At 43.3% G+C, this 17,184-nt stretch overlaps 1 protein-coding gene across 5 annotated transcripts in view; it reads left to right on the forward strand.

Moving 5' to 3' along the window:
• The window catches only part of EOGT (EGF domain specific O-linked N-acetylglucosamine transferase), a 37,029-nt gene that overhangs the window by 3,703 nt on the left and 16,142 nt on the right, over positions 1-17,184 (forward strand). For 4 of the 5 annotated variants that reach the window (XM_077925053.1, XM_028719438.2, XM_077925050.1 and 1 more), the window contains exons 3-14: positions 446-670; positions 2,225-2,325; positions 2,969-3,077; positions 3,189-3,283; positions 4,451-4,555; positions 7,319-7,425; positions 8,307-8,410; positions 12,567-12,659; positions 13,723-13,794; positions 14,019-14,105; positions 15,460-15,528; positions 15,671-15,732. In XM_077925053.1, coding sequence (XP_077781179.1) covers positions 461-670; positions 2,225-2,325; positions 2,969-3,077; positions 3,189-3,283; positions 4,451-4,555; positions 7,319-7,425; positions 8,307-8,410; positions 12,567-12,659; positions 13,723-13,794; positions 14,019-14,105; positions 15,460-15,528; positions 15,671-15,732 — 1,214 coding nt within the window. In that variant the 5' untranslated portion in view covers positions 446-460. The remainder of the gene's footprint in view (positions 1-445; positions 671-2,224; positions 2,326-2,968; positions 3,078-3,188; positions 3,284-4,450; positions 4,556-7,318; positions 7,426-8,306; positions 8,411-12,566; positions 12,660-13,722; positions 13,795-14,018; positions 14,106-15,459; positions 15,529-15,670; positions 15,733-17,184) is intronic. The other variant, XM_077925052.1, reaches the window with a different exon arrangement.

Raw genomic sequence — 17,184 nt, forward strand, 5'->3', positions numbered from 1 at the left:
GACTTTTAAGAGGTTCTCAGGGACAGAGTTTGAACCATGAAAGCACTAACCGCAAAATCCCATGAATTCCACATACACAAAAGGCAATGTGGCTATCTGATCCGGCATTTTCTGCCCTCCGTTTGTTTTGGTTTCCATTCTTTTCTTGGATGCAGAGGAAGCAAATCCCTCGAGAGTCCTGCACCGTTTCCTGACTTGAGTTCCCAGGCATCTCTTGGGAGCAAGAGTTTCCCTTCGCCTATTGGCTCCGCAACTGCGACAGCGATAAATGCTATATGAACACATGTTTACGCCAAGAGGAGAGAGTTTCTTGCCAAGAGATCTATAGCTGCATGCTTTTAAAAAACACACATACACAGACTTTAGGTTTATGGTTGAATAGAATCAATTAACTGAAGTCGTAGGTATGTCATTCTTAAACCGTTTTTCTGTGTGTTTGCTTTAGGTTTTCCAGATTGCCATGTTAATGCTGCTTGCATTTGGAGTCCTACTTCAAGAAATCTTGGCCAGGACCCAAGGTGAAAGTCTTACTGATGGCAGCAACATTCCACGAGTGCCATTGTATAGCTATGGAAACATCAACTTGCCCGAAGAACATATCCCATACTTTTTGCACAATAACCAGCCTTTTGCCACAGCCTGCAAGAACGATCTGCATTGCCCATATAAAGTAAATACTCCTTTTTTTTTTAGTGGAGCCTAATGCCGATTTGTTGTGTTCTTAGAATCAAAGAGGTTGAAAGTGATGATAACTGGCTTCTTTTCCAGAAACCATGATGGTGATGATTCCAGACTCCATGTTAGGTCACTGCCTTGGTTGGGCTATCCAAAATGTCACAAAATAGTGTGCAAGCTTTCAAGTTCTCCATAACGCTTAATGAGGCTTGGAGTTAAAAAAATGTAAGGTGCCAAAAGAGGGCGTGGGAAGAGAAAGAAATACATTTGACGGGTGCCCAAGCTATCTGTGTCTGCATCTGGTAAGAATATTAGGATGGAGTGCACAGGGAGGCAGCATCAGCCCGAGCCGATGATCAGGGTTGACATCTGGAGGGCACTAGGTTGGGAAAGGCTGCTCTAGAGCCTTTAATCTGATACATGCTTCCATGTGTGTTTAATTTCCTCCGTATTCTCTTTGGCTGCTGCTAACAACATACTTGTTTATCCAACCCTACCCAGATACATAGGGACGCGGGTGGCGCTGTGGGTTAAACCACTGAGCCTAGGACTTGCCGATCAGAAGGTCGGTGGTTCGAATCCCCGCAACGGTCCCTGCTCCTGCCAACCTAGCAGTTCGGAAGCACGTCAAAGTGCAAGTAGATAAATAGGTACTGTGCCAGCGGGAAGGTAAACAGCGTTTCCGTGCGCTGCTCTGGTTCGCCAGAAGCAGTTTAGTCATGCTGGCCACATGCCCAGGAAGCTGTACGCCGGCTCCCTCGGCCAATAAAGCGGGGTCCCTTTACCTTTACCTTTTACCCAGATACATAGAATGCTGGTGTGTTTTTAATTTATTGCTGGTTTTAACTTTTAGAACGCCTTGATTGCTTTTACTGACAATCTTAACTGTTTTTTTTAATAGTCTTTATTGATTTAAATTACGCACATATAGAAAATATTTGGAAAGGATTTACAATCTCATATTGCAATTATATAAGATCATATTGTACCAACCATACCATATTAGCAGAACTCGAGTGATAAAGGTAAATAAAACACATAACAAATATTGCTTTTGGAGTAAATAGGAACAATACTAAAGAATATGAAACTGTGTGACAAAAAGAAGGACATTATAAACAGTACAATGAGAATGATCGGAAAACTTGTTTTGTCAGAAGTCTTTTTATTTAAGTGTTTATTAAGACGTTAATAGGAAGCTTATGTATGTAAATTTGTTTCTGTTCTCTTCTTTTTCTCTTTCTTCTGCAATTTCTTCTCCATTTTCTTTCTCAATTGTTTTTCTTTCTTGACAATCTTAACTATTTTATTCTTTTCGTAAACAGCTTTGAGGTTTCCTACAGTCAAGCAGTATATAGATTTTATGAAATAAACACCTTGATTGACTTACAGTATGTCCATGTGTAGAACTGGAAGTAGGCTCAAATCTTTAGAGGCAAAAAGTACACACAGGTTATTTGTAGATCACTTGTGCATTTTTGCAAGCTTGCTCGTTCGGCAACATGGCACCAATATCCAAAGCAAAGTTGGCATTTTCCTGTGTTTCCAGAAATACTTGAAGAAATTGAAAGCCTGTTGGGGTTATGAGAAATCATGCAAGCCTGAAAACCGTTTTGGATATCCGAGATGTGATTATGCTGAGATTGGATGGTAAGCACACATTCCACGCCCCCATGCCTCCTGCAAACTCAGGCCCAGGCCAAACCCAACACTCAGTTGCATATAGAGAACTTCTGCTGGTATTTATTTGTTTTGGTACATGAAACAAGACCCAAATTAGAGCAAATGCCTCCCAATTTATATGCTGCCATTTGTTTTTCCAGAGCCACAGGTTCTGATAACATATACCAGGGATATAGTAGTGCAACATTTTAATTTATAATAGATAGATAGATAGATAGATAGATAGATAGAGATATAGCTATAGGTATAGATATGCATATGGGGTCACAAAGAGTCGGACACGACTAAACAACATATATATATATATATATATATATATATATATATATATATATATGCGCATAATAGTGCTAACATCTCCACTACTGATCTATTCCCATCCCAAATGCCAAGCAGGCGCCCCTGTGCCTTCTTGCAGATCAGTTAAGTGGTACCCTTTTTGTGCTAGGCAGAATATGTTGAAACTCGCTCTTGTTCATTGTTACACTCCGTAAACCTAGCTTATAAGGCTGTGCAGCGGCATTTATTAACCCATAGACTGGGTTTATTCCCATAGTTAAAGCTTGATGTTTTCTCAAATGGACACACTTGCATTATTTCACCATGTAAGGGCTAACACCATTGAGGAGGCCCAGCATGTGTTCTGGAAGCAAGCTGACTTTGGTTATGTTAAGGAGAGGATGAATGAAGTGAAGACTCACTGCAGACCTCAGGCAAAGGTAAGTATGCTTGTACGCATTCAGAGAAAGTTGTTTCCTGATGCTATGCTCCACTTCCCCCTAATTCTTCTTAAAATATATATATATGTTGCTTTTGTCATTTTCTTATAGGGAGATTCTTCACTTCAATGTTCTCGTTACCTCCAGTATTGCAGAGCAACAAATCTATACATTGATTTAAGAAACCCCAAAAGAAACCATGAGAGGTACATACCTTACTTACATTTCAACAGGAGTAACAGACACACTAAATATCCCTACAGAGGTATCTTGGATTACAGATGCCTCAGGTTACATACTCTTCAGGTTACAGACTCCGCTATCCCAGAAATAGTACCTTGGGTTAAGAACTTTGCTTCAGGATGAGAACAAAAATTGCATGGCAGTGGCAGCAGGAGGCCCCATTAGCTAAAGTGGTACCTCAGGTTAAGAACAGTCTCAAGTTAAGAACAAACCTCCAGAATTAATTAAGTTCTTAACCCGAGGTACCACTGTATTAAGCAATTCTGCTCATCTATAAAAGACTTCTATTTTTTTTAATACTTCTCCAATAGTCATTAACAGATATATGCCAGGACTCAGAAATCTGCATAGGTTTAATCATCCAAGAATGATGTCTAGAAATCTCTTCTTCTTTTTTACTTTTTAAAGAATCATTTGCTGGCCCTCATGATTGTAGAACAGACATGGGGAACCTTGAGCTCTCCAGGTGTTGCTGAACTACAATGCTATAGCAGGTTCTGCAAACATCTTTCTGAATTTGGAAAAACACAGTTATTTTCTAGTTGGCTGGTTTTATTCAGTACTTGCTTTAATTCACGAAGCATGCTTTTGTTCTTAAGTTTGTTTCGGTTTTACGTTCATACCGTCAAAAGTATGTCTATATATAGTCATTGTATGACCGTTACACTTATTTCTTGAGAACCTTAAAACATTTGCAGCTGTGTTGATTGAACTGTAGGCTGGATGCATGTTGAAGCAATGACATCACCATTTTGGTTCACGCAAGACACTTCAGGGATCCATGCAACCCATGTTTCCAGTAGATCACATGCAGTGAAATCCTACGCTTGCTTACTCAGAAGTCAGCCCAGCGATATTCAGTGCGGGGCTTATATGGAAGTCACGGTGTTTAGGACCGTAGCCTTTGACTGCAAGCTTGTGCTCAGTGATCTGGCAGTGAGCTTCATTGAATACCACAGAGTTTAATTTTGAGTGAGCATGCTCGTTGTACAGAGTGACAAGTTAAAGTGTGATGATGAATCAATGCCTTGATGTACATCATTAATCAAGAGAGTGCTCACAAGGTAGTCCAGTTTAGAACTGACACTTGATTTCAACTTCTGCTAATAATGTTTCCCCTCTTTAAACAGATTCAACGAAGACTTCTTCCAGAAGGGTGAAATTGGAGGCCACTGCAATTTAGACATTCAAGCTTTCCTTGCGGAAGGGCAGCGGAAGAGCCCTTTACAGTCTTGGTAAGATTTGTAGCTGTCTGCTATTTCTTGTTTCTCTACGATAGACATATTTGCAGAAAAGCTCAGCTCCCAGTACTGTGCTCAGCTGAGTACTCCCCTTCTCTCCCACCAGGCACACCCATCTATGGGGGCGGGGTGGAGGCCCCCCCCCCCAATTTTCAATGTGGGGGCCAGGCCCCCTCGGTGTTCCACAGGCAGGCGGGTCCCATTGGGCCCTCCCGTGGCACTGCAGGCTCTGTTGGGCCCTCCTGTGGGCCCCATACCACGTCATGCGCACTTGCCAGGCGCATATGGGGCAGAACCCAGTGTGCTTGGCTCCCACCACATGTCACAGCAGTAGTTAGGGGTGCAGTTGTTTTTTAAGGAAGAAACAGGCTTCTGTGATGGTGGAGCAAAGGGACAATGACTGAGATGATGGTTATTCCGGTCTAGAATGTTAGCAACGAAAAGCAGATCATTGTGGCTGCATTACACATAATCAGCCTCGGTCCATTATACCTGAAGGAGCGTCTACACCTCCATCGTTCTACCCGGACACTGAGGTCCAGCTCCAAGGGTCTTCTGGCGGTTCCCTCGCTGTGAGAAGTCAAGTTACAGGGAACCAGGCAGAGGGCCTTCTCGGTAGTGACACCCGCCCTGTGGAACGCCCCCCCACCAGATGTCAAAGAGAAAAACAACTACCAGACTTTTAGAAGACATCTGAAGGCAGCCCTCTTTAGGGAAGCTTTTAATGTTTAACAGGCTACTGTATTTTAATACTTTGCTGGAAGCCGCCCAGAGTGGCTGTGGAAACCCAGCCAGATGGGCAGGGTATAAATAATAAATTATTATTATTATTATTATTATTATTATTATTATTATTATTATTATATTCTTTTCTATGCAAACTGTTTTTTTTTAACATGAAAATCCGCAAGTAACAGGGGAACCTGGGAAATGATGTGGCCTGTTTTGTATAGCCTGTATCAAGGGTGGGGAACCTTTGGTCTGTCAGGTGTTGCTCCCAGGTCCACAAGATCGAGCGTTATGAGAGAGGGAGAAAATCTTACCTACTTTCTACTTTCCCCATGCCATGTGTAGTTCTTCTGTCATGTTAAAGGTAAAGGTAAAGGTACCCCTGCCCGTACGGGCCAGTCTTGACAGACTCTAGGGTTGTGCGCCCATCTCACTCTATAGGCCGGGGGCCAGCGCTGTCCGGAGACACTTCCGGGTCACGTGGCCAGCGTGACATTGCTGCTCTGGCGAGCCAGAGCCGCACACGGAAACGCCGTTTACCTTCCCGCTAGTAAGCGGTCCCTATTTATCTACTTGCACCCGGGGGTGCTTTCGAACTGCTAGGTTGGCAGGCGCTGGGACCGAACAACGGGAGCGCACCCCGCTGCGGGGATTCAAACCGCCGACCTTTCGATCGGCAAGCCCTAGGCGCTGAGGCTTTTACCCACAGCGCCACCTCCTGCTCATCTTCCCTCTAAACTAAAAAGTCCCAAATGCTGCAGCGGTTCTTCTTAGTGGGGTTGTTCCGTCCCTTAGATAATTTTGGTCGCTCTTTCCTGGACCTTTTCCAACTCTACAATATCCTTTTTGGGGTGAGGCAATCGGATCTGTACACAGTAAAGTGGCACCTCGGGTTACATACGCTTCAGGTTACAGACTCCGCTAACCCAGAAATAGTGCTTCAGGTTAAGAACTTTGCTTCAGGAAGAGAACAGAAATTGTGCTCTGGCAGCAGGAGGCCCCATTAGCTAAAGTGGTGCTTCAGGTTAAGAACAGTTTCAGGTTAAGTACGGACCTCTGGAACAAATTAAGTACTTAACCTGAGGTACCACTGTATTCTAAATGCAGTCACATCATAAATGCCTGATGAGATCTTCAGTTTTGTGTTCAATTCCTTCCCTAACGATCCCTAGCATGGGATTTTCCTTTTTCATAGCCACCGCACACTGAGTCAGCACCTTCACTGAGCTGTCTGCTACAACCCCTGATTTGGTCAGTCCCCACCAATTCAAGTGCCATGTCTGTAGTAAGATTTACAGGCCATTCACTCCGTTCGGAGACATGCATTGGAGCTCTTCATCGTTCTAACTACCATGAACAATTTGGTATTGTCAGCAAACATGGCTACTTCACTGCTAACTCCAACTCTAGATAATTTATTAAAAAGCCCTTTCTCCATTTAGAGAACTGCCAATTCATACCTCCTGCTACTGAAGCAATACCTGATCCAGAAGAGAACCCTCTCCTCTTAGTTATCATCTTCTAGAAAAATCTTGCAGGGCTCATGTTCCATTAGCTGAGCCCAGTACAAATGGTATTACGTCATGGCGGAGACTTGCTAGGCTGTTAAATGGATCATGCTAATTGGTCTTGTACCTGCAGTCATGAATAACTTGTGTCTTTGCTGAGATGCCTTTAAAATCATGGTCAGTGCACTTGGCATGAGCGTAGATATATTCAAATTAACTGGATATTGGTAACGCACGGACAGACAGATTCTCTCTCTTGAAACTTTTCCCAGCTCTTGATTTATAGATCAAAGAAGCTGCTTGCTCCTGAGATCAAAGGCAGAGTTTAACCTTTTGAAGCCTTACTGAAGAAGCTTCAGTTACAATTAAAAATAATTTTAATTGTCAAACTTTGTCTAACTTCACCAGCATTGTGAAGAGAAGTCTGCATGGTGCATTGCTTAAATTACTGTCTTTGGATACGGGTGGTTTTTAAAAAAAATAATTATTTGCAGCTTCTATTAAATGACTGTAATTACAGGTTTGCAGAACTCCAGACATATACGGAACTGAACTCCAGGCCTATGGAGGATGGTAGTTGTGATGTTATTATTGACAAGCCAACTTATTTCATGAAGCTTGATGCAGGTACAAGCCAGTGTGGTTTTTGTATGTGCAGACCTGTATGACTCCAGGCAGTATGTCAGGATGATATGTTTGGAGGTGATCATGTAAAGGTCATTGATATGCACAGCATTCTGCATGTATTGCATTATTTTGTAGCGTGCTCCAGCAAATTGGATATTGCCCCAGCACACCTAGGGGCAGGCTAAAAGCCAATTGTGATCAGATTATTAGTAACTCTTAGTGGCTTCATTTGGTTAAAAGGACACAGACAACTTGGAGATACAATCAAGACCTGCATAAATTGGGGGAAAAAGTTTGGTCCTTTTATGGCTTCTCTTAAATTTCTATCATGTCACCACTTCCTTTTCTCAGAACTAAAGAGGCCCAAATTTGCAACCTTTCCTCATAGGAGAGTTGCTGTATTCCCTTGATCATTTTGGTTGCCCTTCTGCATGTGCAGTCTTAGTGAGGTTTGTTTCTGGGTGTGTAGCCTAATCTTTTCAGATGCTGCAAATAATTGTCTCATGCAGATAATGTTGATATGCACACACACACACACACACACACACACACACACACACACATACTGTATCTTATGATGGATTGTTAGCAACCATGAAGATCCACAGGGATGGAAGAACACGATAACAACTGTTTTCATGGGTTAATAGTCAGAAAAGCTCACAAAATCCAACTGGCCAAAGACTCATCCTTGCAAATAAGACTCCGAATGTGACATTCATAGTCATCTTGGGTCTTATGCATTCATAGAAACAGTCATAAATGCTAAAGATGGGCCTGGTGTAAAATTCTTCCAGTGAAATGAGGAGAAAGTATTAAGAGTACTCAGAGGTTTTGAAATGAAAAACCATGACAAGGTTCGTTTTTCTTTCTTCTCTCAGGTGTTAACATGTACCACCATTTCTGTGACTTTGTCAATCTTTACATCACTCAGCACATTTCCAACTCGTTCAGCACGGACACCAACATTGTCATGTGGGATACCGTGAGTAAGATCTTCTATTCAAAACACACTGGTGTTCATAGGCATAGTGTATTCACTGTCTGATGTAAACCACAGTATTAGCAAGGAGCATAGTTACTCCTACCTGTGCCAGATGCTCTGTGCATAGACTGGTATAAATCATTGTCACTAGCGAACTGGATTAAGTGAACTATCCTTCCAACAGGGTTGTATAGGAGGGATACAGTCAGTGTTCAAAATTAGCCAGACGCCAGGCACCTGGCTGTGGACCACTTTGCGACCAAGTGAAAATGCCTGGGTGCCAGGATGGCTCCTGCCATCTCCACCATCGGGGGATCATTGGATCCTGACTGTTTCCACACACTAATACCCCACCCTGTAGAATTCTATCAGCTTTATTTTATCTGCACCATCGGAATGAGTTTCTGGAACCAAATTGCTTTTTCTGCACAGCAGGAGCAGGAATCACCATTAGGAAAAAGAGGTAGGAATAGGCCAATATATACGTGGACTGTCCCAGGTTCAAGTGGCTTTTCTTCCTTTAAGTTCTCAAAGCTCTTAAGCTACCTCAAGGTTGCCGTCTGAATAGCCAGATGTTTAACTGTGAATCAACCACAGTCATTTGAAAAATAAGACTCGAGAGCCATCTTGCCCCAAAATGGCAACTAGACATTCCGTTATGGCAACTGCAGCCTTGGTTTCAGGAGCCATTTGATGCCTAGTTTAGATATCTTATACAGTGGTACCTCTGGTTACGTACTTAATTCGTTCCGGAGGTCTGTACTTAACCTGAAACTGTTCTTAACCTGAAGCACCACTTTAGCTAATGGGGCCTCCTGCTGCTGCCACACGATTTCTGTTCTCATCCTGAAGCAAAGTTCTTAACCTGAGGTACTATTTCTGGGTTAGTGGAGTCTGTAACCTGAAGCGTATGTAACCCGAGGTACCACTGTGTATCAGCCAGAGTGGGTGGCTGCCTTCTGTCTTAGCACTTGAACATTACTTCCTTATGGAGGCTTCTCTTTTTCCCTTTTTGGGGGTATAATTTTTATTAAGTTTTTCTATTTTACCTTTTAGAATATTCATTTAAACAACCTTAAAATATCAATGACTTCCCTTCTTCTCCTTCCATGGTTCAGTTTTCATGCCATAGATCAGGCTTCCTCTACCTCGGCCCTCCAGATGTTTTTGGCCTACAACTCCCATGGTCCCTAGCTAGCATTACCAGTGGTCAGGGATGATGGGAATTGTAGTCTCAAAACATCTGGAGGGCCAAAGTTGAGGAAGCCTGCCATTGATCCCTGCATATTTTACATAAACTAAACCATTCAGTATTCCGTTTCTACATCCATCAAAACTTATTTACACTGTTGAATTTATCTTAACGCTGCCAGTGTTTTCAAATGTACACAATTTTCATCCGTATATTCATTAAACGTTTTCCAATCTTCTTTAAACGTATATTCTTAGTGTTCTCTTATTCTATAAGTTAAGGCTTCTCTTTCCACCACCCCCAGCCCCAGCCCCTGTTTTCGACACCACCATTTCCCTCCCCTTCCCACAAAAAAATAAAATAACTCTTAGGTTGTAAATATACTACAAACAGATGCACTTCATGATTACTAGCACATCTTTCGTACCTACGGGACCGCCTCTCCTGGTATGCCCCGCAGAGGACCTTAAGGTCCACAAATAACAACACTTTGGAGGTCCCAAGCCTGCAAGACAGGGCCTGCAAGACGGAGCTATTCCGCCAGGCCTTTGGTTTGGACTCAGTTTGGCCCTTGTGTTTCCCTCCCCTGATGGTTCTGATTTATGGGCTACCATTAAAACGAGGCTGCATTTTAAATTGTATTTTAACCCGTAATTTAATAAACTGGTTTTCTTTTTCCCCCTCCCCCCCCCAATTAATAACCCCGTTTTTGTAATTTTATTGGCCCTGAGCCCGGCTCTGGCCGGGGAGGGGAGGGGAAGGTATAAATAAAATATTATTATTATTTTCTACCCACGAGTCACTAGTTCGACAGTGTTTTAAAGACTGTGTGTATATTTCTGTATAGAATCATTACGTGAATATCCTGCAGGAAATCACTGCATGAAAGACTGGAGTTTCCTGTTTTTCTTGTGTTATGCTCCCTGTCTCTCGCCCTCCTCCTGTCACCAACTGATGCTTAAAATAATTGTGTCCCTGCCACCTACTGGACAGTTCAAGGAACTGCCCACACCCTTTTGCCAGGCCTACCAATAGTCTTCAGAGTTCTTTGCCACCAGCATTTGCTGGATATTTTCTTCACAAGGCCACTTACAGCAGATTTTGTGCCACTGTGAGAAAAGGATGCTGGACTAGATGGGCTTATTGGCCAGTTCCAGCAAACTATTCTTATGGTTTTTCTCCCCCCTGTACTGAAGCTGCCTAATCTATCTAATATATATCTAATTTCAACTCCCACCAGCCGTAGCCAGCATGGCCTATGGTCAGCTGGTGGGAACTAGTGGCCAAAAATATCTGGAGAGCCACAATGTCTTTGGAAAACCAGCAGTACCTGCAATAGAAGCAACGGGGAACCCATGCTTTATTTGCTAATGGTGCTGATCCTTGGCATAGAAAGTGGTGCTCCAGGGTGGAATCTACACACATATGAAAAATGCTGCAAAAATGCTTTTAAAAAACCATTTTAAAAAATACATTGAATTTCCATGGTTCACTGTCGCCATCTAGTTTCACATTTGTATATTGAACTTTACAACACACTTAAAAACATTTTTATGTACACCTGTATATCAGAGTCCCTGGTTTCATCCCTACCCAGTCCAGCTATACTTAGCGCTCTCCGTTCTAAGACTGTCAACTGCATATGACGTGGGTTCCCACCGCACTACCTTTTCTTGGGAAGTGGCTCTGTTTAAGAATGTGTGCTGCTTCCCCGCAGTCACTCTGAAATTCTGTAATGCCATTCTGAGCGACAAAAGAGATGCATTTAATTCCTTGCGTTGCCAGACGGTGGTGCCAAGTAACTGCTTAAACTAGCTGAACAGAGGCGGTGAGGCTTCCCCCCACTTTATGCAATGCATGTAGCTTTTGGCTCTTGCAAAATTACAATTCTTACTAAATGTTACTTTATTTATAAGTGAGTGAAACAAAGCAGGAACTCAATGACGGACATGTACCCAGCATGTTTCCCAACAAACAAACAAATGTGGCAAGGTGCACAATGTGTGTGTGTGTTTGGTGGGCTGGGGGTCATTTTACTACCCAAGGGCCACATTCCTTTCTGGATAATCTTCCGAGGGCCACAGTGCCTGGGGAGGGGGAGGCCAGAGGTAAATGCGGGCAAAGCAATGAATAGGATGATCAAAGTCCCCCCTTTTCAAATTTTGTATGATCCTCAATTTAAGGTTCAGAGACACCCTTGTTATAGCAGTTGAAAACGTTTCCCACTGTGTGGTCGAAATTGGGATCTCTAATTCTTTATTCCAACCCTCCCTCAGTACCTGTATGTCAAATTGGTTTGCTCATAACAAAGATTTATATAATGTTGATGGCCTGTTTTTTTTGTTGCATAACAATCAATCAACTGCTTCAATATCTCTGGGGTCTCTGAGGCTGTAAAAGCTGCTGGTCCGTAGATGGCAGTTAGCAAGTGTTTTATCTGGAGATATTGCCGTTGAACATTTGTAGGTAATCTGTATTTGTCTCTTAAGATGGAATATGTATAAAAAATCCATCCTCTTTGTTTATCAGCTGGTCTAACGTTAATATACCCAAATTCAGAGTTAGGATCTACCCTTTAATTTTGGGAAACGAAAGAGCAGGATGCTGGTGATTACGGACTGTTCGATGCTGTGCATGCTTTCTTGGGAGTAAGTTCCATAGGGCTTGTTGGGGATACTCTCTATTACAAGGATGGGGAATGTGTGGTCCTCCAGAGGTTGTTGGACTCCAGTTCCCCTCAGTTACAGCCTGCATGGCCGATGCTCATGAATGATGAGAGCTGCAGTCCAATACAATCTGGAGGGCCACAGGTTGCTCTGCCCTGCCCTGCCCTGCTCAGTGTGTTTACGATTCTAGCCTTAAGGCAGGAGGGTTATAGATAAGCCTGAAAGCTGTGAAAATAATCACCAGTCGTTTCTCACTAAAACCTCACTTGCGCTTCCATTTGTTTTTGTTTTTTCACAGAGTGCCTATGGATACGGAGACCTGTTCAGCGAAACGTGGAAGGCATTTACAGACTACGAAGTAATACATTTGAAATCCTACGATTCAAAGAGAGTGAGGAATATTTTCCGTTTTTTTAAAAAACAAACAAACAAACTGATGGCTGTACCCAGAAGTCAGTGCTTTTGGTTCAGTTTTGTGACCATGTTACCGAATATGTATGGGTCCTTAAACTACAGCTGAACCACCCTTGCTGTAGAGCAGGGACATCCGACTCCCAATGCACTGTGATCTACTCACAGTATAAAAAAACGGGCAGTGATCTACCCATTGTTGTTGGGGGTGGGGAGGGGATCACAGAGATCTACCGGGATCTACCAGGAACACTGCACGATCTACCAGCAGATCTACCTGTTGGACAAGCCTGCCGTAGTGGGTTTTAAGATTTTCATTCATACTATAAGGTTACACCTGCACGGTCCACTTCCGCAGGTGCAGGTGAGAGAAAAGTACCTTGCAGCAGACCTGTTGCGCACACACAGGTTTACGTTTATGGTTCTGCATAGGATTAAATAGGAGATTCAGTAATCTGGACAGGAGCACCAAAGGATTCTGCACATTTTATGCTTTCTCAATTTGCCGTTCGTTAAGAGAAATAAAAACAAAGGACGCTAAAGAATGACTTCTAACCTCCTTTAAAAGAGTGTGGTTTTAACAGCAGTTACCCCGCCTAATTCTAGGCACGTAGTCTAAGGGTGCTGTGCATATGAGCATAGGTTCAGGACCTCTCAAACCTTTGCATGTCTGTGCTCCAGGAATGTCGGAGAGGGGCTCCACTGCCACCCAGGGGCAAGCTGCCATTGTTTTCCATTGTGTCTGCTGCGCTTAATTTCCCCTTCCCCTTTTGTTTCATGTAGCCCCATCAGGAAAGTTTTCACCTTGCCCCCCCCCCCCCCATTATAAAGTTTCCTCATCTTACCCTCTCGGGCCTTTGTGTCAGATGCTGTTTCTGTTTCAGTCATTTGTTCAGTGCTTAACGCAAGGGGTGGGGGGGAGGCTCAGATTGGTGCTGTGATCTGGCTTCTGTTGCAGTATTAATAGGTCCTGCTTTATATTCACCTCTTTTAATTATATATCAGGAGTTCTGCTGTAACTTGTTAATGATCTCCTTTTTCAGGTATGCTTCAAAGAAGCAGTTTTTACACTGTTGCCTCGAATGAGGTACGGCTTATTTTATAATACACCATTGGTGAGTAAATACCTTGGGTGCTACACCCAACCACCTTTTTTTTTTTGTAATAAAAAAAGAAATTTTGAATAAGATTTGTGAGCTTCTTAAATAGATATGTTAAAGAAGAAAGGACTTCAATGCATAAAAGCTTTGTTTGGAGGTGGGGGACGGTTTGTTACTAGCAAAAAAATATTAACATTTGAGCACATAGGTGCATTTTATTCTGTCTGCTGTGATTTCAGATATCCAGCTGTCATGGTACAGGATTATTCAGAGCCTTTTCCCAGCATGTGCTGCACAGATTAAATGTCACACAAGAAGGACCCAAGGTATTAGTGATGCTCTGCCGTTCTGTAAGAATCGCGAATGAAGCTTGAGTTTGCATGCGCCCTCTCTCTTGCTTCGGATCGTGCTCACAGCTTGAGAAGTTCTCTTTTCCGATGCCCACAGTCCTAAGTTTCATTGTAGCTTTGAGCCCTCCTGTTTCCACTGACTTGCATATCTTCCTGACGAATGAAAGCTCCCTTGCAATGGCGAAGGGGATGCAAAGAATTTAAATACTGAGGGAGATGCCTCTTGCCTGCAGTACTTCTGTGCTCCCTGCGGCGTCTTGTACATGCAGGGTGATAAATGTACACCAGCTCTCTCGCCGTAGCGAATTCTATCTCTTTATGAAGACAGGAGGCATAGCTCTGAACCCTTGAGCCATTTCTGCAGTTGCATGGTTTGCTTGGTGCTGCCAGAACAAGTTTTCCAGCAGCAACAAGCCCAGCAGAGCCACCCAGTAAATCCTTGGCTAAATCAGGGGGCGGCATTTGCTTTTTGTCCAATATCTGAATCCACAGGAAGATGCTGGCTCCATTAAAAGGGCTACAAGTGTGTGTGTGTGTGTGTGTGTGTATTCACAGGGTGTATACTGGGGGGAGGGAATCAATTTGGCTGCTTTTGAGTCCTTTAAAATATTTTCTGGAGAATATACTTTCATGCTTATCACAAGGGGCTGGTGTTTTCGAGCTGTGTGCAACCATTTGGCCCTAATTTCCTGCTGGTATTAATAGGTGCCATGCAGTTAAACCTTTGTAATTATTTCTTTCTTCTTCTTTTTTACACAATTTACCCCCGAGAGTTCGATGGATTTTTAAATTGGGAAGGGAAATAATAACCTTGTTAGGTGGGCTAACACCTCCCCCCCCCCGCACCCCAATAATTCATCGACATATAAAGCATACTGTGTCTGTCTGTGTGACTTCCACTTTTTCAGATACTGCAGTGGTTTGTGGTGGCGTGGGCCATTTTGTCTTGAATAAAACAAAGGGGTTTGGAAACCTTTGCTGCTGGTAGCGCTATCAGGTTCTCTGTGGTTTCATTGGGAGTTGAGGGACTTGATCAGGTCCATAAGGGGGACTCTTAAATGACTTACTAGTTGTTGGTTGCAAATACTGCTTTTGGGGAAGGAGGATCGACAGAAAGTGCACATTAGAACAATCCATTTTAAGGAATGTGCCTCTCTCCTGTGTGTGATATAAACGAGGTGATTAAAAGGAAAAGACATTTTAATCACTCTGCTAATTGTTTTTACATCAAGGGCACTAATTTATTCATTGTCCGTCAGCTGGTCTTTCTCCTCCCCAGCTTGCAAATGGATTCATTTTGCTACTTTTTGTTTTGCTTGTTCCCCAACAGGATGGGAAAATCAGAGTTACAATACTCGCCCGGAGTACAGAATACAGGAAGATATTAAACCAAAATGAGGTTAGATTATTTTCTGTTGAGTAAAGGCTTCCAAAGAGCAGTGGGCACAAGGAAGCCGTGGTTGGGTACAGGAAATGGATGGGAGATAAAAACAGCAATTATCATGCAGAAATGTTGCTTTCCCCCTTCCCTCCCTCTCTAGCTTGCCAACGCTTTGAAAATGCTGCCGTTATTTGAAGTCCGAATAGTGAACTACAAGTACAAGTAAGTACACCTGCAAGGCGTAGCAGATCTGCAGCTGTTCCTACCTTGATTTTCACCTTTCTGCACCTGCATGACGGGTTGTGGCCCATGGTGGTTTTGCACTAGCGGAACGAGCTTCTGCTTGCTTCAGGTGATGCACTCAATTTTGTCAGAGGAGTTAATTTTGAGGGAGCCCAGAAGGCTACAGGAGATCAGTGAAAATGGCCTGCCCCACCTTGCCATAAGGAGAACTGCCTCTTCCGCTCGTGTAAAGCCATTACTGGATACAGACTAGTTTCTTGTAAGTAAATCCTGTTGAAATCTTTGGAACGTTTGCAATCCCAGACATAGTTAGAGAGTACAGTGGTACCTCGCAAGACGAATGCCTCGCAAGACGAAAGGGTTTTTGGTTTTTTGAGTTGCTTCGCAAGACGATTTTCCCTATGGGCTTGCTTCGCAAGATGGAAACGTCTTGCAAGTTTGTTTCCTTTTTCTTAACACCGTTAATACAGTTGCGACTTGACTTCGAGGAGCAACTCATAGCACGCGGTGTGGTAGCCTTTTTTGAGGTTTTTGAAGACTTTGGTGATTTTTGAAGCTTTTCCAAAACTTTCCCGAAACCATGCTTCGCAAGACGAAAAAACTCGCAGAACGAATTAATTTCGTCTTGCGAGGCACCACTGTAATTCCCACTGAACGTATTATTAGGACTTGCAAACATGCATAAGTGTATGCTGTTAAGGATCAATAAAGAGAACAATAAAACATTTCCCCCCTCCCAGCCTCAGCGCTTTGTGGAAGGGCAGGGCCACGGCCACATCTGCAGCCCTATTGCTCCCGGTGACTTGGGCAGAAAAGGGGCGGGGAGAGGATTGTCAGCCCCTGGTTGGGACCAATAGGGTTTCAGGATCCAGGGCTGTCTCAGCCCTGTCCTTGCCCCTTCCTCTGGCTCCTGCCAGCAGCCCACCCGCTCACATGTCCAGCAGAATGAACAAAGGAACACCTCTGCCTAATCTAGAGCTTTTCTTGTTGGTGACACACTTTTTAGACGTGCATCATTTCACGACATGGTAATTCAGTTTTCTTAGCAATCTGGAGCTTAAACTAATCCAGCCCCGGGAGGAGCGCAGGGAGTGTTTGTGTGACACACCTACACACTGCAGCCGACACACTAACATGTCGCGACACACAGTTTGGAAATCTCTGGCCTAATCTAGTCTCCCCTGCCCCTCACCCAACCCAACATGGAGGGCAGGTCGGATTGCTCTGCTGATTGCCCTCTGAAGTACAAGTTTGAAAACTATGAATGAGCTGTACGTTATTGATGTTGAGGCTAGTAATGGATTTGAGTTTGAGTAACATTTGTTTTTAATAATGTACATTTCTTTAAAAAATAAAAAAAAGGACTAGACTGGGTGCATTTGCATGGCAACCTTTTAATTTCTCCATTGCAACAATATGCTCTCCTAAGAT

Source organism: Podarcis muralis, chromosome 2, assembly GCF_964188315.1.
Source record: "Podarcis muralis chromosome 2, rPodMur119.hap1.1, whole genome shotgun sequence".
In the NCBI taxonomy this organism is placed as follows: domain Eukaryota; kingdom Metazoa; phylum Chordata; class Lepidosauria; order Squamata; family Lacertidae; genus Podarcis; species Podarcis muralis.